Here is a 22,704-nt window from a genome sequence, read left to right as displayed (position 1 = left end):
CTTGGCAAGATAAATGACCAAAACTAGAATATGTACTATTCCCCAGACATGGTCTAAACACTCATACCTCTGCTAAAGGTCTTCTTTTGAGAATGTCTGGGTCCCTCAGCACCCTATCATTGTGCGGATCAACCAAGCCAGACCCTCTTTATCCCATCTGAGACTCCATACTTCTCTCTTCAAACTTACTGTGCTTGGTATTAAAATAGACCCAGAGGAGGAGAAAGGACTTACCCAAAGTGAAACAATAGTTGACATTTATACAGTGACTTCTATGTGCCAACCATTGTTCTAACCAGTTTACACATGTAATCTTTTAAAATTCTCACAATACCCTTATGAACTGGGTTTTATTATTATCCCCATTCTGAGGATGAGAAAAGGGAGAAACAGAAAAGTTAAGTAACTTGCCCAAAGGCATACCAGGCAAGGTTTACCCTTAAGCCTATGCTTTCCTGCTAAGTTGGTGACAGGGCTGAAATTTAGAATACTGTAACTTCTAATTCTCAGGCCTGAGCACTTCCCTGGTTATCAGTTATTTGTGTGCTTGTTTCACAATTCAGATTCAAGTATGAGGGCAAGGCCGATGTTTTACATCTCCCACAGTGCCTACGTAGGGTGCACGCACTTAGTAGGTGCTCAATAAATGGTTACTGGATGGGCTGTCCCATCAGGGGAGAGGAGGAATGGGTGTTAATTTAACAGACAGACAATAACAGATAAACAAGCCCAACGGCCTGCAGGTCTCACGTCACCACTAGATCCCTTCTCACCCGGCCCCCACCCCGCCAGAAGAAGGAACGTCCAGCGTCCAGCTCCGGCTCTGCGCTCCGTCCTCCCGGCCAGCAGGTGCCCCTAGACCCCCCGCTCCTCCTCCGCCGCCGCCGCCGCCGTCACAGCCTCGTCCTCTCCCCCTCGCCGCGCCGCTTCCTGTTGCCGCGACCCGGGCCCTGAGCTGGGGGCGCCCGGGCGCCCGAGGCTTCCCGGTGCGCTCCGCTAGGTAACGGCGGAGTGGGCGGGCGGGCGCGGACCGGCCGGCCCCCTGCCGGGGAAGGAGGCGGGCAGACAGCGGCCTGGCCCCGCAGGGAGGGGGCGTCCGCGGCCTCCCCGCGCCAGGCCGCCGGGGCCGGGATAACGGTCTGCCTGGCTCCGGGCTCCCGGGCCGGGCGCGGCCGGCAGTCGCAGGCACGTCCGCACGGAGGTGCGATCGCGGCCCTGCGAGTCGCCGGAGGCTGCCGCTCGCCGCCGGCCACGCCTGCTCCGAGGCCGGGAGCCGGGTGGGCCGGCCTGGCGCTGCTGCTCGCCGGCCCGGCCCTGGAACGGAAGCCAGCAGAGGAGCCCGCCCTGGACTTCTGAGCGGCGATGGCCATCTAAATACCCTTCCATGCTTTGACAAAACCAAGAGCAAAAAGCCGAAACCCAGACACGGAGTTCCCAAGGTCACAGAATTGTATCTGCCATTTACAAATGTCTGTTCTTTTATTTGTTTGTAAATGGGCCACTGTTTCCTTCATTCTGCCAGGGAATTAGGATTCAGAGAAGAGGACTCTAAAAATACTAATCGGCATATCCAAATGAGCTGATCCGCATTACTGGCCAGTGACCCTTAAGGGAGGACAGTTCTTTTCACTCTAGGTACTTTGTATTTCTGTCCCTTACTCTGAAAATTGGCCTGGATGTTTTACAAAATTTATCTCAGAACTCCATGTCAAAACTGGACCAGACTATAGAGTTCTTATATCCTTTTTTTTTCTTTCCTTTCCCTCTCTCCCTTTCTCTCCCTCATCCTCCCCTGTCCCTCCTCCTCCCTCTTCTTCTTCTTCTTTTTTTTTTTTTGAGAAAACCGAGGTTCCAGAGGATAAAGTGATCTGCCCCCACTCCTACAGCTAAATAGGGGCAGAGACAGAATTGGTACTCAGGTCTATTATGAACACCTACTATTTTCTTGGATGGAAATTTGATTTCAGATGAAGGCTGTATAGAACTTGACCTTCATAAACCCCTTTGTGGATAGCATTCTCAGGAGTGGCTTGTGTATTGAAGTGTGTTGGTCCACAGATACTATTTCACTTGTCGGAATAGGGTTAAGCAATAAGTGTAGCCATGTGGAAAATTCCTGCTGAGATGAGACAGATATCTGAAATGTTTTCGACTTTTTTGATTTGTACTTTCAATAGAGGAGCTAATGAATATTAATCACAATTGGTCATTTTTAGATTTTAATCCTGTATGACTAAATTGACTCAGTTATAGTTGTTCTTGTCCTAATGTAGTTGTCACCAGTAAAAATTCCAAAGTGTAGCTTTCTGACTTTGTTTCATTTTTAGCTGAATAATTGCCTTAAAGCTATTTTTATATTTCAACAAAAACTCCCCTCTTGTGCCTCAAAATCCTTCTGCTTTCCCCCTTGGTAAATCTTTGAGTTGGATTTCAGAACTGAATAGGACTAGGATTTTTTTTCCCCCTTCCAGGAAGTCTGGACTCTTTGTTTAGTTCTATATTTAGATTTACCCCAAGTTTCAATTTTGACTGATAAACCTGTGACTCAAATCCAAACCTCAGCTGAATTTAGTATGGCTTAAAACCACATTAAACTGCGGTGTGTCATGTGACCTCTAGCAGAAACCAAAGTGGCAGTGTTCTGTTTTTTCATGAGAGCTTCTCATTGGGATTTTTGCAATTCGAAGACATTATCTAATACACTGCTTTATTATCCATGTATTAGTGTCCAAGGTCAGTCATCACTGGTGGGTTGTTATTGACATTTACTCATCATGAAATGTAATAGTAGACAGTCTACGAACTCAGAATGCAGTCCCTGGTTTCCAGCGTACAGCTTCTACCGGTTGCCAGCATGTTATCTCTAAGGAACATGGAGTTACATGTACGGCCATATCTAAACAGAAGATGCTTGGCTGTCCAGATAAGGAGGAAGTATTTCGGTAAAAGCAATGTTTTTGTGCTATTCTATAGTAGAAATGAGGACATATACACGCAGTGACCCAATGCTGTTTTCTTACACTGCATCCTTTGTTTTTCTGGTTTTGGTCTTTTCATCCTAGGATGGCATTAGCTCTGTGTCTGCAGGTGCTGTGCAGCCTGTGTGGCTGGCTCTCACTCTATATTTCTTTCTGCCGCCTGAATAAGCACCGAAGCTATGAGTGGAGCTGCCGGCTGGTTACTTTCACCCATGGAGTCCTCTCCATAGGCCTCTCGGCTTATATTGGCTTCATTGATGGCCCATGGCCTTTTACCCACCCAGGTAGGTAGGAGATGGTAGGGGATTATTTCCTAGGGATTTATGATTTGGGGGTAGTCTTAGAAGGATGGAACTTTTAAACAGCATTTGTACAATATTGAAGAATAATTCCCATTATAATTTGTATTTTAGTCTTCATTCTTCATTGTTAACTCTGATATTGCATATGTCACCTCTTGTTTCTGTTTTTCATAACTCTACTTTTAAAACATGTGTTTTTTGAGACAGGGTCTTGCTCTCTTGCCTAGGATAGAGTGCAGTGGTATCATCATAGCTTACTGCAACCTCAAACTCCTAGGCTCAGCAAAACTCTAGTTTCAGCCTCCATGTAGCTTGGAAACTACAGGCACTTGCCACCACACCTGGCTAATTTTTCTATTTTTTGTAGAGACGAGATCTCACTATGTCGCTCAGGCTGTTCTTAAACTCCTGGTCTCAAACAATTCTCCCGTCTCAGCCTCCCAAAGTACTAGGATTATAGGCATAAGCCACCATGCCCAGCCTTAAAACAAATTTTAAATTGCTTGTTATTAATACAGTTTAGTCAATCAGAAATGTACAAAACCTATAGCCATTATCAACATATTCCCACTACCAACCCCCAAATAGGTACAAATAGAAATGTATTTTATAAATTCTTTTGGTAAACTGTAATTTTTACTCAGTTGTAATTCAAAGGACATCATCTTTCCATGTCTATGTAGAAATAAGATCTTCTTTGTCCTTTTTAATTGTTCCATGTTATTGTGTTGTGTGCACCTGCTATCACTGATTTAGCCAGTGCCTCATTATTTTGGGTAGCTATATTAATTTTTAAATCACTAGATGTGGGAGTGTTACTTTCTTGAGTATGCAACAATTGCATCCCCTGGGTACAAATGTTGGCTGCCATCACAAAATACCACATATTTGGTGGCCTAAATAATAGAAATTTATTTTCTCACAGTTCTGGAGGCTGGAAGTCCAAGGTCCAGAAGGTGCTGGTAGGTTTGATTTCTTCTGAGGCCTCTCTCTCCTTGGCTTGCAGATGGCCACTCTCCCACTGTGTCCTCACATGGTCGCCTCTGTGTATGTGTGTGTGTGTCTATGTCCTAATCTCCTCTTCTTTAAAGGACACCAGTCATATTGTATTAGAGCCCACCCTAATGATCCCATTTTAACTTAATTACCTCTTTAAAGGCCCTTTTTCCAAATACAGTCATATTCTGAGGTACTAGGGTTTAGGGATTCAACATGAATTTGGGGGGTGGGGGGCACCATTTAGTCCATAACTCCCCTTAGATTCTTCTTTTAAAAAAATTCCTTAGATTCACATATTGAGCTTAAGGCTTTTCCCCAAAACTGTTGAACTGAGATGAAAGCAACTCTTAAGCTTTGTGTTGTATATGAAGATGCTTAATGGTTCCAAACAGTCAGGTCCCTGCAACCTATGTTCTCAGACATGGGAATACACTTTTGTGGTTCTTTCCAGAGTCTACTTTCAGGATAGGTTAGTGCCACTAGTGTCCAATAACTGGACCCATTAAACTAAGAAATTAATCTGATGTTCAGGACAGAATGATTCAAGAGTCTGGAAACAGATCTTTAGCTGGTTTAAAAAGCATGTGCCTGCCATTGTTTTTGTCTTCTTCGCTGATTCAGTAAGATTTGGAAGACAACAACTTAGGATCCTTATGTAAAGTAGCACTATTCCCAGTCACTCAATTTGCTTCTGTCTTGGTTTATTTCAGGCTCACCTAATACACCCCTCCAAGTTCACGTTCTGTGTCTCACCTTGGGCTACTTCATCTTTGACTTGGGATGGTGCATCTACTTCCGGTCTGAGGGTGCCCTGATGCTAGCTCACCACACTTTGAGTATCTTGGGCATTATCATGGCCCTGGTGCTTGGGGAGTCAGGCACAGAAGTCAATGCAGTGCTCTTTGGAAGTGAGATTACCAATCCCTTGCTACAGATGCGCTGGTTTCTCCGTGAAACAGGGCACTATCACAGTTTCACTGGAGATGTAGTGGACTTCCTCTTTGTGGCTCTGTTCACTGGAGTGAGGATTGGCGTAGGAGCTCGCCTCCTTTTCTGTGAAATGATCTCACCCACACCCAAGTGGTTTGTGAAGGTTGGGGGAGTAGCTATGTATGCTGTGTCTTGGTGTTTTATGTTTAACATCTGGCGCTTTGCATGGAAGAAAAGCATCAAGAAGTACCATGCTTGGAGAAGCAGGCGGAGTGAGGAACGGCAGCTAAAACATAATGGACATCTCAAGATACACTAGCCACGACTTGCTTCAGATAATGGATTGGGTTAAGTCAGCCATGGAAACCAGGTTGGAAATATGGCTGTTATGGAATTACACTTAAACTTAGGTTTCGAAAAAGGGCTAAATTTATTGATCAATTTGGTCAGTCTTTAAGCCGAGCATATACCAGTATTAAAACACTAACTTCTACAGTGGCACAGTTGTAGAAAGTGAGGAAACTCAGTGGTAGCTGGGAATAAGTCAGAACTGTGAAGTGAGAACTACTGGCATTTGTTTTCATTTGTGGTAACCCTGGGTCCTCTTGTCCCTGGGAACTTTGATGTTCAGACAGAAAGGAACTCAAAAAAGATTAGTACTATTTCTTGTTCCTTCAAGAAGTAATTCCTTCAAACACTTATTCCTGCTTTCCATGTAGCAATTCATGTAAATCCATCCCATTTAGTATAAAATGAGGGACTTTCAGGAAGACACATGCATTTGGCAAGGAAGAGGGGATTGGGTCTGCTTAGATGAAAAAGAATAGAAAAGGATGACAGTTGAACCTGTGGCTGTGGTGGGGGGTCATTTACTGAACCTCCCTATACCAACTCTGTTGGAGGTCCCCAAGACTACCCCCAGGTTTTGTGATTCACTAAAGGACTCAGCATATAGTCATGAATAGCTTTGATTTATTACAGTGAAAGGATACAAAGAAAAATCAGCAAAAGGAAAAGCCACCTGGGACAAAGTCTGGGGGAAACCAGGTACAAGCTTCCAGAGTCCTCTCCCAGTGGAATCACCTAGGAGGATGTGCTTAGTTCCTCCAGCAACGATTTGTGACAATGTGTGAAATGGTTGTCTACTGGGAAAGGTCATTATAGACTTGGTTCCTAAGGTTTTTACTGGGGACAGGTCATGTAGACAGACTCTGCTGGGTACATAGCAAAATTCAAGACTCTCAAAAGGAAAGCAGGTATTAAGCATAAACCATACTGTTTGCACAAACAGTTTAGGCACAATGAGCCAGTCTTATCAGTTAATGGTGGGAACTCTCCCAAAATCTAAGTTCGCAGATGCCGGCTAAGGGTCAACCTTGCAAGCAGGCCTTTCCAAGGATAGCAGTTCAGGCCTGCTGTGTTAACTCTTTTCTGCACAAAAACCATAGAGCTAGGGGTTTGGATTCCAGATAAATGAGGTGTGGGTAGATTTACTGAGTCCTGCTATACGGGTTCTGTCCTACCAGGAAAACTGTGCCAGTTCTCAGGGCTTTTGTGCATTAATCTCCTAGGCATTTGAGGCTATGACTAAATTCCATAGGGATTTACCATGTGGATTCCACTGTGTTTGAGATGGCAGTTCAGGTTTCAGCTCTGTTGTACATATTGCAAACTAGAGCCAAAGACTTTAAAGTGTGTACTGGCCTCAGGATGACAGGCTAATTTTTTTGTTTTTCTCTCTCTTTTCATTTCAGATACATTCCCTTTTAGTTTTTCTTCTTTCTCTCAAAAAGGTGTCACTCCACGGACAAACTAATATGATAAGGCCAGTCTTGGAAGGAAAAAAAAATATTTCTTAGTGTGAAAATCTCTAGTCCCAAGTAGGAAAAGCAAAAATAGAATAAGGGGTTAAGAATCAAGAATTCTTGGGTTCCTTTTAGCTAATTTTGCTACTTACTTGCCAGATCATTTGGGCAAGTTGTTTATTCTCTGCCTTGGTTTAAACCTGTTGTGAATGAATGAAATACCCTGCTGTGTATTTCAAAGAGATATTATGTGGCATTTTATTAATGGAGGTCTTTAGGGCTTTTATGAAAAAATGATTATTTATATATTTATTGTTTACTTATTTATTTATCTTTACCATGTTATTGAGACCAATACTGATTGATTAGCTCAGTTGGTGAGCAAGGGTGTGGTGCTATTGAAGTCAAGGCTGAAGGTCAGTAGGAAGTATCAGGCCATTCTTTGGCCACAGGTAATAACCTAATGAGTGGCCTTGAAAATAGATGTCATTAGCCACAGAAACCAGGCATGAGGGAGTGGTTGGAACTGTGTAAAGTCATCACTGCTAAGGGAAAAGCAACTTTAAAGGCATGTTACCAATGGGTCTTTTAAAATTAGCGTCATTTGGTTAAAAACTTTTGCTGGGCATTGAAATAATCTGACAGCAGCATCTCTACCTCTTTTGTTTCTATAATCAGTTATCCCTGAAATACTGGTGAGCTTCTTCCAACAAAATCGTGGTCAAAGTAGGATGCTGAGGAATGCTGATTTTAGCAAAAGCCTAGTAGAAAAGAGTGGCTTGGCACATGAGCTGAAAAAAAAAAGAAAAAGCTGGCTCTTGAATTTTGGCACAGTGCAACCTGTTCCATACCAGACAAATGAATAAGCTTAATCTGGTACCAATTCTTTTCTCCTTTACCCCTCAGAAGTGAAAGGATTGCAGATCTTGCTGTTTTGGGGCACTCTCATGGGAATGTACATAGGTTGTTTTGAATGATGAGAAACCTGAATAATTGATAAGGGGAAGGGAACCCCTCATTTCAGTTTTTCTTGATGTTGTAACTCATAGCTATGAAGAAACATCTGAGAGAAAACTATGAACTGAAGATGACTCGACAGTTAAGATGCTGAGTCTTTACACCACAGGTAAATGAAGGGCTAATTAACGTGTGGTCTGCTCAGACAAAATGAAGTACTCATTTGCACTTGGATTACTATGTAATAATAACTAACGCTGTTCAAGAAGGATTTGTATTTCAGTAAGATTTGTACTAAATTTTATAAAAGTAAAACAACTTTTTATAAATCCAGAGTCTGTCTTTATATCTTTATTGGGATTTTGCCAATAAGTTAAAAAAACAAAAAGCATTTTGGCCTGTAGAAATGTTGACCCATATTCATATGTACCAGTGAAATATCTCTAATCTGCTGTTGATCATCAGTCATTCCTATTTTTTATTTTGGGGCTAACAGTTGACATACAGAAAACAGTTTGCCAAAAGAGAGGGAAAGAACTTAATTTTCTTTTGTTCTGCCACCTGTTTGGGCAGTTGCCTTGAAAATGATGATTTGGAGCAAGTTGACATCAGAGACATTATCTGAAGACAGCCAGAGTTCTTGTATTCAGAACTATAGTTCCAGCGCTTAAAACAGTCTGGAACACATAGTAGGACTTAATAAGCATGGATGAGATGATGAGAATGTGGTTTAGAATAACCCCCACTGGAAAACCTACTGAAAGAGCATGTCCATTGGATTGGGTCACCAGTGTCACTTGTGAAAGGCAAGTGCCCCTGGGGAGGGTGTTCTACCTAGATTGGCTTAATTCTCTTGAAGGAACTCTATAGATTGAGCCTTTAGAACAATTTAGCTACTGGCAGCTGTAAGGAGGCTTTCAGGGGATTTTTTTTTTTAAATCATTAATGCTTTGTGGGTGACTATAGAGATTTTCATCATTTTAAAAAAATTGGTTCTGGAATGAATAACCACTGGATTAATTCAATCCTTTGCTTACCATCTTCTGAAGCTTTCCCACAGCAAAATGCCTTCTTTGCTCACAGTTAGAACCTTGTGTCTGTTTAAGTTTGGAAGGATCTTGAAAGGAGCTTGCCAAGAGGTTTTGTATGCAAGGAAGAGAAGGTGAACTAGGAAACGTTCCCAGTTTGTTTTATTCCTGAAGCTTAAGTGTTGAGGCATTCTTGAAGGAAAGAGGGGAACTCATTTTTAAGATGCATGATTTGATGAGTCACTGGGTCCAATTAATTTGATACACTGTAACATTACTAGAACAGGGGAAAATAAGATATTTAGTACGTTTAAGAAAGATTTATTAAGTTTGAGGATAAGGTTTGTATTTTGATTATTGTATACAGATGAGTGGAATGCGTTCCAGTTATATACAGACAACATTCAATTTAACTGGGAGAGTCTTCAGGATAGAATCGTCATGCTATGATACACCAGCAGGTGGCAATATGTCCTGGTCTGATCATTAGGAAAGTGGCTTGGAACCCTAATCCACTTCTATTCTTTCCAAAAATAAACATTACAAAATTAGCTGGCTGTGCCCCGAACTTAAAAAATCAAGCAATAAAGAGTCATCTTTGGCCTCTGTTTATCTTTTCCTTTTTTTTTTTTTTTTTACCCCGTCCTAACGTCAGTCTTAGCTCATGCATCTATTTAGGGATAATGATCCTTTCATTAACTGTTGTGGAATGACTTTTAGAAACAGCATTGTTAAGAGGTAATTGTTTCCTCTCTCCACATCCACTGCTTATTAGATTTGATTTGCTACTTGATTTCCACAAAATGGCTGAAATCCCTTGCCACCCACACAGGTTTAAGCTCGGAAGTCTGAACATAGTTGGATAAAAGGGATAGCCATTTGCAGGCAGAAGTGGAGAACGATATTGTCTGTGGCACTTAAATTGCCACAATACTGAATTATTCAATCATAAAACTAGATGGATATCTAAATCTCGCTACCCACTGGAAAAACAAAAGCCAAAAAAATATCTGGGAACTCTTCAGAGAGAACTGTAATGCTATTTACTGGATAAATATACTTTATTTTCTTCTCCTATTTCTTTCCACAACAAGCTTGTTAAGTCTCTATGGAAAGCACCATACTTTCTCTATTTGGCAAATAATACATTTCATTTTGCCAAGGCAGCCTAAAAGCAATATTTGTACCAAGAAATCCTGGCTCCGGTTCCCAAATCCTCTTTCGCCCCAGGCTTACACGCCCCCTGCTCCAGCCCAGCCTCGTCCCCTCCCGGGGCAAGGCCAGCAGGTGCCCCAGGTGAGCGACCAAGGCCGACACCTCTGTGCCGGGACCTGCTTCACCGGGACGCTGGCCGGGCATCCGGACCTGAGCTCGCGGCCCTCGGTCAGAAGCACTCGATACGTGTTATTGGAAAACACGGAGAACAAGTACATTCCCTTAAAGAATACAAGTTTCCAGGAGACGGGGCCGCGTAATGCCCAAAGAGCCTCTCTCGCGTCACGAACTCCTCGGGATCTAGGGGTGCTCTTTGGCGGTCTCTGGCGAAAGGTTAATACAAGCTACACACCTAATGCACAACTCCAGCACTCACGGGGCCCAGGGGGTTGGGGAGAGGGAGTCCCTTGATGGCGGGTTCCCACCTCCCTCTGCCCCGCAGAACTACTTTTTCGCTCCCCCAACCACGGCTCAGCGGAGGCGCCCGACCGCCGCGCGCGGGACAGCGGGAGCGGGGCGGCGGAAGCGGGGCGGCGGAAGGATCCCGGGTGAGGCGGCTTCCCGAAGTCAGAGGGGAGGAGGCCAGAAAAGTCGGCGGGGGAGGGGAAGAGCGAGCTCGCGCTGGACGCGGCCGGGGCCGGGAAGGCAGAACCGGAACCGGAACCCGTGCGCGCTCCCGCAGTTGTCGCACGGCCCCCACCGCCGGCGGCCTCCTCCGCCGTCCACGCGCGCTCCCGCGAGGGTCCCCAGGACCCGGCGAGCCGGCCCTGCGCGAGGAGTCGCCGCTGCCGCCGCCTCCGGGGCCGAGGCTTCCAGGCCGGGCCGGACTGGAATCTCCCGCCCCTCGCGGAACCGCCGCCTACCGGAGCGTCGGGGAGGAGCCGCCGCCGCCTCTGCCGACTGCGGAAGAGTCCGGGCCTCAAAGGGATGGGGAGCAGCCCGCGGCGCTGAGAGAGCCGGGTCCCTGTCACCTCTGGCTGCGGGACCCCCTCCCCCGGCGACCGCAGCTCGTCCCAGCGCGCGGAGCCTGGTGGGGGCGGCGAGGAAGACGAGAGGGGTCCCAGGGCCCGGGGACATGGAACCGCGCGGGTCCGGCGCGGGACGGCCCGAGACGCGGCTGAGGCTGCGGCCACGAGCAGCCGGCAGCCCCAGATAGAGAGCGGGGACGAGCGGGCCCCGGTCTGGCCGCGGCGGGGAGACTCCCGAGGAGGAGCCGACACCCATCCCTGAGCTGATCCCGCCCCAGCCCCGGAGGGATTCCCGGGTCCCCTTCCCACGGCTCGCAGACTTCTCTCTCTGAGGAAGTTTTCTCCTTGTGCCTTCTGGAGGATTTCTCACTAGCTCTGGGACTGGCTTTCTGGCTGACTGCCTCAGTTTGTTTTGGGAGATCACTTGTTTTGCTCCAACCCGCATCCCTTGACCCTTCCAATCGGATGTTCTAGATGACTGAATGGAGTTTTGAGTTGGACTTTTGTGTCCCTGACGGAGTTGGGCCTGATCCCAGAGCGCTCGGGGTGGGGTGGAGGTGTTACTGTAAAATGCAAGTTGGATAAAAGGAGGACTTCTCGCCAAGGGCCCCAATGAGTGGCACACAGTCTACTATCACCGACAGGTTGGTATGAAGTTCCTCCTTCGCTCAGCCTCCCTGGATTTGGCCCGACCTCGCAGGAGAGTCGGTGGCTGTAGATTGCATTTGGCCAGTGAAGTTAGTTGACAGGGATAGGGAAGAGGGTTGTTTCGGAGCTATGCAATTAGTCTAGGGTTGCTGCCAAGTTATCCAGTTGATTGAATTTGGAAATGTACTTTCCTGGAGAGAAACTTTACCCCAGATTTTCAGAGGAGGGTTAGGTAAAACCATGATTGTGGTTTTCTGTCTGTGGTGTTCATTACTATTCTGTACTCATCTTGGAACCAGAGGAAGGTCATTTTGGGTGAAGGTCAGTGCCTAAAGTAGGCTGGGTATTGGTGTTATCTGTCAGTTTTAGCCCTGTCCTGTAAGTAGTACTTTAGACAGTTACATTTTAAGAATTTCTCTCCGTGAACTTAATTTTGAGCCTGCTGCATGGTGATTTGTGAACTTGATCTCTTTTAGGTGTTAACCTGCACAGTGTTTAATTATTATCTAATAATTTTCCCGAATGTTGACATTACCAGTAAATCACAGGCTCTTGCTGGAGGCAATATCCAGGAGCTGAAAGAAATGAGGGAAAATCATGGGGTTTGCTTCTAATTATTGTATTTTAATATTTCATTTTCCAGAAATACTTGGCGTTTAAGGGATATGAGACCTCAGCATAGTATAAGTGTGGCAGGTGGATTTGTTGAGTTCTGTGTTTGTCTCTTACAATACTTATCAATGTTGCGTGGGGGTGTGTGGTGAATTAAGCTAGATCTTAATATGTGGTTCCCTCACTCCGAAGAGCTATTCTTTTGAGTGGGTTAAACAATGAGAGCATATTCGTTTCTTTACCACATTTCATTTCATAATTTAATTATGACACTGTACTAGTCCTAAATTTTAGTCAGCTTGCTTTATTTTTAAGTCAACCTTCAAACTATTACATCATAAGAAATAGACCAAATAACTGAATTTAGAGGGCCAACACTGATGAAAAGTGCGACAATAGTGCTCCTGCAGAAAGTAATAATTTCCTAATAAGAGTTTCATCCAATTGTAAGACTCATTTGTTGATTTTAAAAGGGCCAAATTCCATTATCATACCATAACAGCTACTCCAGAAACAGAACTTCCTCTTCCTGTTGATGCTTTCCAGTGTCACATGAATGTTCACAGAGAAGATTCCATTAAGTATTTAAACTATTTGTATTCTTCGCATGTTTTTTAAAAAATGGGTTTTCACTTTCAATAAAATAATTTTTAATTTTTCCAAGAGTACAGGTAACATGAGTAGCAACAGTGATTATCTTGCTTTGATCTAGTTATCCCCATTCCTTTCCTTTCAGGGTGTTTTGCTTCTGAGAAATCACTTTCATGAGTGTGTGGATAATTTGTTTTCCTGGTTCATTCAATTCTTGCCCTTTCTGTTGAGCCTATAGACAAGAAGTCTTACTTGGAACGAATGTAATGTTGGTTTTCATTGCGATACTGGGTCTGTTTGATTTGTAGAAACAGAACTTAGGATCATAAACTCATTCCACACAGAAATCACTTGAAAGCACTCAAGTAATGATTTCTCTTTAGCATTGCTTCTCAGAGGTTTTCTTCCTCTTTCCATTATCTTGGAAATAAAATCTTGGGATGTGTCTTTTTTATAAATTAGATGGCATGTAAACATTCAATAAGCATGCAATTATTGAAGGTCTGTTCCTTGCCAGGCACTGTACTAGGCACGAAAGATTAAAAGATGAGTACTTTAGGATTAATCTGCAAATTGGTTTGTACATTGGATTTTTGAACTGGTTCAAATGCTGCCTAATTTTACATAGTTTTTTAGAAAGAAAAAAACTTAGCTCCTTAATTTAATAAGCACTACTGAGACCTGTTTCTTAGGAATTTATTCATAGGTTCTTTTTTTTAAATGAGAATTATTCTTATTTGACTACTGCTTTTTTTTTTCCTTCTCTTTCTTTCTTTCTACACCTCAAGGAACAATACTGTTTTTTCTTTATTCCATAAATATAAAGCATCCATTTGCTCTTTAATAGAGTAGTTGTTCCTGATTTGATTATATGTTAGTGTGAAATCTGGAAGCACTGGTTTAGTATTATTTCTATGCCAGGGTGCCTTAATAAAAGTTATAGAATAGTTTCTAGCTTTCTCTCAGCCCTACATATCTCACCCTCTTTTCTCACTAACTTGAGTGTACTCTAGGTATATTTTGCTGATTCTAGAACTATTGGCAAATTAACAGTGCCAGCATAGCTTTTTAGAGATCCTTTCAAGTTTGAAGTACTGTAATGTGGTATGGCTTTGTTTTGTAGAGTGTGCAGAATCTCCAGGCCAGCTGTGTGAGTTAGAGTTCTTTCATTGTGGTGCTTCTGACTACAGAGTCTGTCCTCAGTTGAAATCAGACTAGCTGGTTTTGGGCGTTGTTCTGTTTTGCAGTTTGTGGCAGGCGACACATGGCTGCACAAGATAAGAAGGGTTTTATTCTTGTGTTAGGGACGTGCTGGGGCTGGGATGGAATTCAACTATGTTTAGGCTCTGATTGGCCACTTTGGATACTCAGAACTCTGTTATATCCTGTTATTATTTTGCAGTTAAATCAACACATTCACTAAGCTCTCTTTCTCTTTCTCTTCTCCTCAGCCCCTTCCCCTTTTCTTAAAACGGAAAACTTAAAACGTTTCAAATTTTTTATTTTATTTTTTAACTTCAGCCTTTCTCTGGCATTTAAAACTTAAAACTCAAACTATGTTTATGGTTGCTATTGATTTTGTGTAATATATCTGAACATCTTTTAAAAAAATCTAAGCAGTTTATGAATACCTTCTAGTCTCTTGCTTTGTAACTTCTGTGAGACCCAGAGACTATAGTTTTCAGTGTTTAGAATGAGCACTTCAAAAATGGTAGAAATGTCTGATAGCTGCTTTTCAGTCTGCATTGATTGCTGCATTCAGCCCTAAAATATATCACAATTGTTACCAATCCTAGATGTCTTCTATCCCTGAGACTTTAGGGATCCTGTGGCAGTTGAAATTTCTTCTGAGAGGTAGAGAGGAGAGAATGCTTTTCCAGTGGACTCAGTAAATGATTTCAGTACAGATTCTATAATAGTGAATTTTCTGGGACAATATAGGTAGGAAAGTTATAAGGCTCTTTCTTGAAATAAATAGAGTTTTGTTTTTCCTGGGGTGTATAGATTTTGTTGTTGTTTTCGATTTATAGATAAATAAGGTTTTTGATGTAATAAAAATTTCTTAGCACTGAATTCAGCTTCAGGCTGTTTAAGCAAACTTAAAATGAGCATGGAAACCTGTGACTTTATATGCCTGTGCCCAGTAATTAGCATTTTCATTCATGATATTTTTTCTGCCAAAATTATAGACATATTGCTTTTGATTAAAAAAAAGAACTCATGTTTGTGTGCTATTTTGAAGGTTGTATGAGTCATCAATCTGCAGGGTGGAATTATTTGTCACATTTTCTTGTAAAGTCAGTCAATTATAAATACAAAATTGAAATTGGGGCTAAGGATTATAGTGCTAGCAAAATTATTATTTGTCTTTTAGTTGTTCAGTGTAAAATCTTGATTCATGTAGGTATGCGATAGTACATTCACTTGTACAGTTTTACATGAGTCAACATGTACGGTCTAAAGTAAATTTTTTAAAAAGCACAAAGCTGTAGTCTTCCTGACTAATGGTACATTTATAATATGTTCATGTTTGTTCAGTGAGATGACAAGAGAAGCTTTATTTGAAATCTGTACAAAGATATGTTGACCTAATGATACCACTTAACACATTGGTAGTTTCCAGTTTGTTAACATGTAGTATATAACATTGAGTAGACATGTAGGTTTTTTTTTTTTTTAAGTTTGAGTTTTAAGTTTAAAAAATGAAATTTGAGGCAAATTTTGGAACCCATAAAAGGTAAATTTTACATATTTTTTTGTGGAGCATTGTGATTCTAGGGAAAAACAGTTGGAAAATATTTGAGTGTATCTATGTGGCTGCCTCTTCTAAAAGTCATCCAGAAAGGGGTATGGATTGCCTGCTGACTGATATGGGTTACAGAAATAGCAGAATATCATAATGGTTCTCTGGAGGTTATTGAGGTACTCTTTTGCATCATGGTTGTCTGACATTATTAGAAATGTTTTTTATCTTATAATTGCTTATTTCCTAGAAATTGACCATGCCACGTTTTCAGAAATAGGAAGCTTCATTTGGTCTTATCTGCAAAAACCTGGTTTTGATGATGTTTCATAGCTTTATTTGAAGACATGTTCCTTTTCCCTTTTAATAATTAGGAGTTTTCAAAATAATGCTATTAGAATTGGAAGTCTAAAATCAGCAAAATTATAACTGTTTTGCTTCTTGAGTAAAATACTGTCATGTATGTAATGATATCCTATGGTAGTGTAATTCTTTAACATTTACAGTATTTCCAGTTTGGTGTAGGGTAGATAATATTGCCATCCTTTACACTTTAAGGTAACTCATAGAGTTTAAGTCAAGATTAGAAAACTGGAAAGGGCAGACCCAAGATTTTAATCTAGATTTTCTGGCTCTCAAGTCCTCCATTTTTTTCCACTTTAAATTATTGTCTTTCTATGTACTGTATGTTATTTCTGTATATTATCTTTCTGTCCTAATTTCTTTTGGTAACTTTGCAACTTGACCAAGTCAGAGTTGAATTTTTTTTCTCTTACAGGATACCTTCTAGTACCTCATCCATTCTAATTTTAAATATCTCTGGAGGATATAAAGCTTCTGTCACTTCCTCAGGAGACTGAACAACAGTCTGATCTTACAGTCAGGAAGTTTTTCCTTATCTTTAGCTCAAACTTTTCTTTTAAGTTGTCCTGTTACTTGTGTATACTTGCCATACCAGGCTAAATAATGTTCTCCTCCCTTTGTATGTTTATGATTGTAAATGGTTCAGACGGTTATCTTCCACTTTTTCCATTCCCCTAACCTTACTTATTCTTTGTTTAGCCAAGTTGTATATTCTCTGTTATCTATTGTCTAAAAATCAACCTGTCCCTCTTAATATTTTATGAGCGTTTCCCCAGTTGCTGTCCTAGTGCAAAACCTCTTTTACCCCTTAGTTGCCCTCCTACTACAAAATGTGGTATTCTGCATTTTATCTTGGCCTATATTCTAGAGAAGCAAGTTCCAACTTTAGATTTACTGTGATTCGGGAGGGGGGAGCCTTTGATTTTATCAAGGCATAGTCCAAAATTACAGGTAAAGAGTTCTCAAGATCATTTTAATTCACTTTTCTTTTAGATAGTTTTTAGAATGGTGTCAGAGACGTTACAGTCAAATGAAACAAACAAATGTATATAAACAGCATAATTACCAAATCAACTAATTAAGCAATTAATCATGTTAAAAGGCTTCTTTACAAAGCGATTGTTTCAAATATGAATGCCCCTAATGTAACAAATAGTATCAGTTATGTGACAAAAGGGTAGGGCCCAGAAATACTGTGTTAGAAGTCATTGTTGATTATAAATCAGTCAGAAGTGAAGAGATGTGATTGTAGCCTTAAAGTATCTATTGTAATATTGTAAAGTACATCTGGAAGTTATTTTTTTCCAGTGGTTTTTCAGTCTGTTACCTTAAATTGTGTGTCATTTTTTCCATTTTTTCGTTTATTAAGTTTTACCTTATTTTTTTGGTTTTCCCTTACTTCCATGTGTTAGTGAAAAGAAATAGGCCTGCAGTGCTTAGTAGTATTTTTCCCAGTAAAATGGACTATTGTTAAAATTGAAATACTGTTTTACTTTTTTTGCCAGTGTATTTACATGAATTGTTACTAATGACAAGAGACAGTAACAGAAGAAGTGCATATTTAAATTATTATAAGATACATAAGATTGTAAGCTCTTGACTATTTTATTAGTAGACCTTTTCCTTTGGTACTAATTTAGTTTAAAATTATTTAAGTAGATATCCTTGCTCATTTATAATTTTGGAAACATGCCAAATTTAGACCATTTTACTTTTTTACCTTAGAATATCTGGAAGTATCAAGATAGCCATATGTGAAAGTTGCTTATAAGAGACAGCTTCTAACTCCAAGAGAAGACTGTGAAGCTAGGTGGCTGGAATAATTTTCAGCTTTTTGATTCTGTAGAGGCAATACGTAATGGTCAGAGGCTATGCCTAAATTGCATAAGCATATTTTGTTGACTTTTAGTAAAAAAAGAGATGCACTAAGTTTACCTTATTGAAATTAGCACGCATCAATGCTGCTGACAGTTTAGATTCATGTCAAAACAGGATCTTTTACTAATTCAAGTGCTGAGTCCTGGTTTTTGAGATCATAGTCACATGACTGGCCTGGGTGGCTTCCCAGTGTCTAGGGACAAGCAAATCTAATGTCCAATGAAAAATTAGGTTTCCTGTCTTGGGACTGTGAGTAACAATTCATGGATAAATTCGAAATATATAAGAAAACATGATTTAGTTAATGCTTACAATTAGCCAGTTGTCACACGCATTTTCTTTTGCATTATATAGCATGTTATAGTCTTTTAAATATACTGCTCTGAGACTATAGTTTTGGTCAAATATTACATATAAATGCTGATTTTAGGTTCACACACTCAAAAGATCAAAGATGATTTTGCAGGTCTTTCATGGCTTCAAAAAATGTGGATTATTCTATTGTAGAAAAATTGGAGACTTCACCAGCATCTGAAGAAATTATACTGAAATTGACCATGTAATGCAGAAAGTGGTTATGTTGTCCAAAAGAGTAACAGATCCCCCAAATGACTTAATACGCATAGGAAATCCTATGAAGGTGCTTAGACATATCCTTCTGTGGATTTTAGATGGGTTATCTGCCTGTGTTCCTAATACAAGCTGATACATTGTGGTTTGCCCAGTACAGCCTCTGTGGTTTATTCAAAGGAAGTGGTTCTTGTGGGTGAAGATCTGATCTTTTTGGAGATTGTTGGTGGCACATGCACTGTCAGCTTATTTCCTGTTTTATTGGCTGTTTGGGCAAGACTTTCTCAGGGCAAGTAATGTTAAAGGGTTATTTAACTATTTCGTAGCATCGGGATAGGTGGCTATGATGCTGTGTTTCTGCGTCTTAGGTGATATGAGGGTTAAATGAATGTTTATAAAGTGCTTTGAGATCCTAAGATGAAAAGTGCAGACATGTTCCTAATCATTTGCAGGTTGTTGCTATGTTCAGATATTGCTCACTTGAAGTAAAAACATGTTCATATAGTAAAGTGTTACTCTATTGAAGTTGATTTCTGGAGCCATTCAAGTGGTGGTGTTTTTTTTAATCACCACAAGAATCATGGTTAGAATTTTTTCTTTTTTCTCTTCTTTCAACGCTCCTATATAATTTTACTCTACATGGGTTAACAGATACCTTGTCTCTAGTACTCGTTAAAGCTTGTTCACAAAACAATACTTTAGAGCAAGCTTCTTTGCCAGTTTAACTGGCATACTAAAATAATGAAATTGAGAGAATTTCCTTTTGAGATTAGTAACTGCACCATCCATACATAAAATTCTATGTTTGCTTTGCTGAAAGCTGAAAGTGAGCAAACTGATAGAATTGCATGTCAGAATGCTCCGTCCCCCCCCCCTTTTTTGTATTTAGCCTTTGACATTTAAAAAAAATTAACAATGAATATTTTAGGGGGAGAGGATTTCTTTAAAACTAAATTGTCAACTAATATTTGAGTTTCTCAATGGTAGGAGAATAGGTCGTATTCATTTTTAAGTAATTATTATTTGATTTATTATATTTTCATTCTTTTTTAATACCAAAGAGCATAAAGAAGGAAAAAAAATGGCCCAAATGATCCAACCACCCAGCTGTTGCTGCTCAGGTTAAACAGACACACACACACACACACACACACACACACACACACACACACACACACACACACACACACACCCCCACACCTCCCCCCCCCCATATATAATGGTATAAAAGTACCTTACCCGTATTTTACCCCATCCCTATAAACCCATTAGTTCTCAGACCTTCTCTCAGAGGTAACCATAGTTAAATTTTTTTGATTTATCTTCCAAAACAATTTTTAAGTATGTTAGCTTATAATTTTAATATTCCTTGCACCTACCCCATAGTAGGTGTATCTGTCAGCTCTTGCTATGTTATGCTGCCTTATTATCAAATTATACATCAGGTTATACTGCCTCATCATCAAATTTCAGTGCCTTACAGCCCTGGTTTATTTCTTCCTTACGTTACACTTTGTGAGCTGTGGCTTGACTCTGCAGCATTGCTTCACATGTCTTATTTTGGAACCCTGGCTGGAGGAGCATCTCTTGTCTGGTATATACCATTGTCATGGAAGAGGGAAAGAGCAAGAAAACTGATGGCAAATATGCAATGGCTCTTAAAGCTTCCACTCAGTTATGGTGTACAGCATATCAGCTCACATATCATTGGCCAAAACAAGTCATATGGTCAAGCTCACTGTCAGTAGGATAGGGATGTATACTCCCACAGGTGGCAGTACATGTCAAATGATAATAGGAAAGGGTGTATAATCCTCTTAAGGAAGGAAAGGGGAGGTTGAATAATTTGGAAGAGTAAATAGTCTACCACAGGATGTGCTCAATAAATGCTTATTAAATGGGTTGTTTTGAGTTTGTGAAAGTTTTTTTTTTTAAATGGGAAATTTAAAACGTATGTAAAGTACAGACAATGGTATGATGAACCTCCATGTTCCCATCATAAGCTTCAACAATTATCAATGTATGGACAATTTTGATTCATCTGTTTCCTTCCCCCACTCACCACCCCCACTGGATTATTTTGAAGCAGTTTCTGGATATCATGATTTTCTGCATAAATATTTCACTAAGTATCTTAAAAGTTGAAGTCTGAAAGTGTGATTTTTTTTTTAGTAGTAAAACATCACTGTCTAATAATTTGAGGTGAGGGTACTAGGGACTACTAGGTGTCAAGTAGGAGAGGATGTTCACGACATGTCTCTAGAATTTGACAGCTAGAACTTGTTTTGATTTTATTGTGAGTATTTCTGGAGGAGGCTAACAACAGAATGTCACCTACTTTTTCAGCCTCTCCTTTCTTTTATTTTTATTTTATTTTATTTTTGTGTAATGTATAGCAGAAGCAGGTAATTAACCTTTGTAAAAAATAACATTGCAACAGATTTGATTTGTAGGAGGTTTCATTTCTCACTGAGCCTCTATTGGAATGCTGCCAGTTGAAAGGAATCCCAGCTCTTAATGGCTCCCTGACTTCTGGGAGCTCTCAGTCAGTGATGTTATTTACCCTGGAGAAGAACATCAGAATCATTTATAAAAATCCTGTGTTCACTCATGCTATTTGTTGTGCAGAGAAGGATCTATTATATCTTTATGACGATCTCTAAGATGATATAAAAGTAAACAAATGAGTCTAATTTTAGTTTAGAAATCATTAGAGCCACTTTCAGCTGCTCAGGTTAGTGCATCTTGAGGGCCTTAAGGCTCTGTTTTGACTCAGGATGTCACGGATTTTATTAGCATTCAGTGTAATCAGTGAGTTTGTCATTTCCATGGTTGGGAGTATTAGGCATTGTTAGGGATCTAGGAGCATCAGTTTCACAAGGTATTCTTTTTGGGGAAGGGGTGTTAGGTAATAAACAGTGGTAAGCAAATTAAACTGGTATCTCTTCCTTTGGTTTGTAGATTGGCAGGTGACAATGAGGTAGTCAGAGAGAATTTATATAGTTTAGTGAATAAATAATTGTATAAAATATGATGGCAAATTTTTAGTATGGTATCACCATCAAATAAATTTTACTTCCTTAACTGGCTTTTTTTCACTGTGTACAGAGACACTTAAAGTAATCTTTATAGCTTTATAGTCCAAATAGCTTTGTTTTTCTTTAATTACATTATATTGCTACTCTTACTTCAGAATCCATGTAGGAACTACAGTATAAAAATGGCTGTCTCTTCAAAATTAACAAAAAAAATGGCTATCATTGGCTTGTAAATAAAATTATTTAAATTTGAGTTTTTCTTGGCATTGAATTGATTGTTTGTTGCTTGCGACAATATAGTCTATTTAAAATATAAATAAATATATTTTCCCCATGGAGAATAACTCTTTGACTTGCCATTAGTTGTATTATTTTCCTATTGTTGTATCATAGTCAAAAATATTAGTTTTCAGAGATAATAGTTTGTCATACAGGTTGAGCATTCCTAATCCAGAAATCAGAATGCTCCAAAATCCACAACTTTTTGGGCACCAACATGCATCACAAGTGGAGAATTCTACACATAAGTACTTAACACAAACTTTGTTTCATGCACAAAATTATTTAAAATATTATATAAAATTACCTTCAGCCTATGTGTATAATGAGTATATGAAACATAAGTAATTTTTCGTGTTTAGACTTGGGCCCCATCCCCAAGATATCTCATTAGGTATATGCAAGTATTCCAAAATCTGAAAAAACCCCAAATCCAAAACGCTTCTGTTTCCAATCATTTTGGATAAGGGATACACAACCTGTACCTTTGTCAGGATAATGTACTTTGGTTGCAGTTTTCTAGTTACTGTGTTTACCCAGAAGCCCTATGTGATTAGAATTCTTGAGACAGTGTGGTAAATTGGATGTGTTGCCTGGATGTGAACAGTAAAAAAAGAGAAGCTTCTCACCACGCAATTATATAATAGCTTAAAAGGATACAAATGGAATTAAGTCTAATATTATTTGGATAAATATTAGTAATTATATTGATTTTGACTCCCCAGTAGACTTTTTTTTTTGAGACTAGCTTTTTTTGTCTGAGATAACAAGTAGCTTTTAAAAGAAAAGATACTTCAGCC

General features: G+C 40.3%; 2 protein-coding genes across 7 annotated transcripts in view; both read left to right on the top strand.

Annotated features, from left to right (window-relative positions):
- The first annotated feature begins 831 nt into the window (after window positions 1–831).
- Window positions 832–8,300, top strand: TLCD5 (TLC domain containing 5). Of its 4 annotated transcripts, none has more exons than XM_045556262.1 (4): window positions 937–1,000; window positions 2,726–2,942; window positions 3,063–3,262; window positions 4,990–8,300. In XM_045556262.1, exons 2-4 carry the CDS (start codon window positions 2,908–2,910, stop codon window positions 5,526–5,528), a joined length of 774 nt encoding a protein of 257 aa, XP_045412218.1. In that variant the 5' UTR covers window positions 937–1,000; window positions 2,726–2,907; the 3' UTR covers window positions 5,529–8,300. The 4 variants fall into 4 exon arrangements, with proteins under 4 accessions (XP_045412219.1, XP_045412218.1, XP_045412220.1 ...); XM_045556261.1 differs by lacking the exon at window positions 937–1,000 and adding an exon at window positions 1,255–1,635; XM_045556263.1 differs by lacking the exon at window positions 2,726–2,942 and having other exon boundaries at window positions 832–1,000.
- A 3,090-nt stretch (window positions 8,301–11,390) lies between these two features.
- The window catches only part of ARHGEF12 (Rho guanine nucleotide exchange factor 12), a 150,754-nt gene continuing 139,440 nt past the window's right edge, over window positions 11,391–22,704 (top strand). The window contains exon 1 of one of the 3 annotated variants that reach the window (XM_045556260.1): window positions 11,391–11,826. In XM_045556260.1, coding sequence (XP_045412216.1) covers window positions 11,795–11,826 — 32 coding nt within the window. In that variant the 5' untranslated portion in view covers window positions 11,391–11,794. The remainder of the gene's footprint in view (window positions 11,827–22,704) is intronic. The other 2 variants (XM_045556258.1, XM_045556259.1) reach the window with 2 other exon arrangements.

The sequence above is a fragment of the Lemur catta genome, chromosome 7 (assembly GCF_020740605.2).
Source record: "Lemur catta isolate mLemCat1 chromosome 7, mLemCat1.pri, whole genome shotgun sequence".
NCBI classification, from domain to species: Eukaryota; Metazoa; Chordata; class Mammalia; order Primates; family Lemuridae; genus Lemur; species Lemur catta.
Note: the sequence above shows the minus strand (reverse complement) of the source record. Positions and strands in the feature narration are given on the sequence as shown.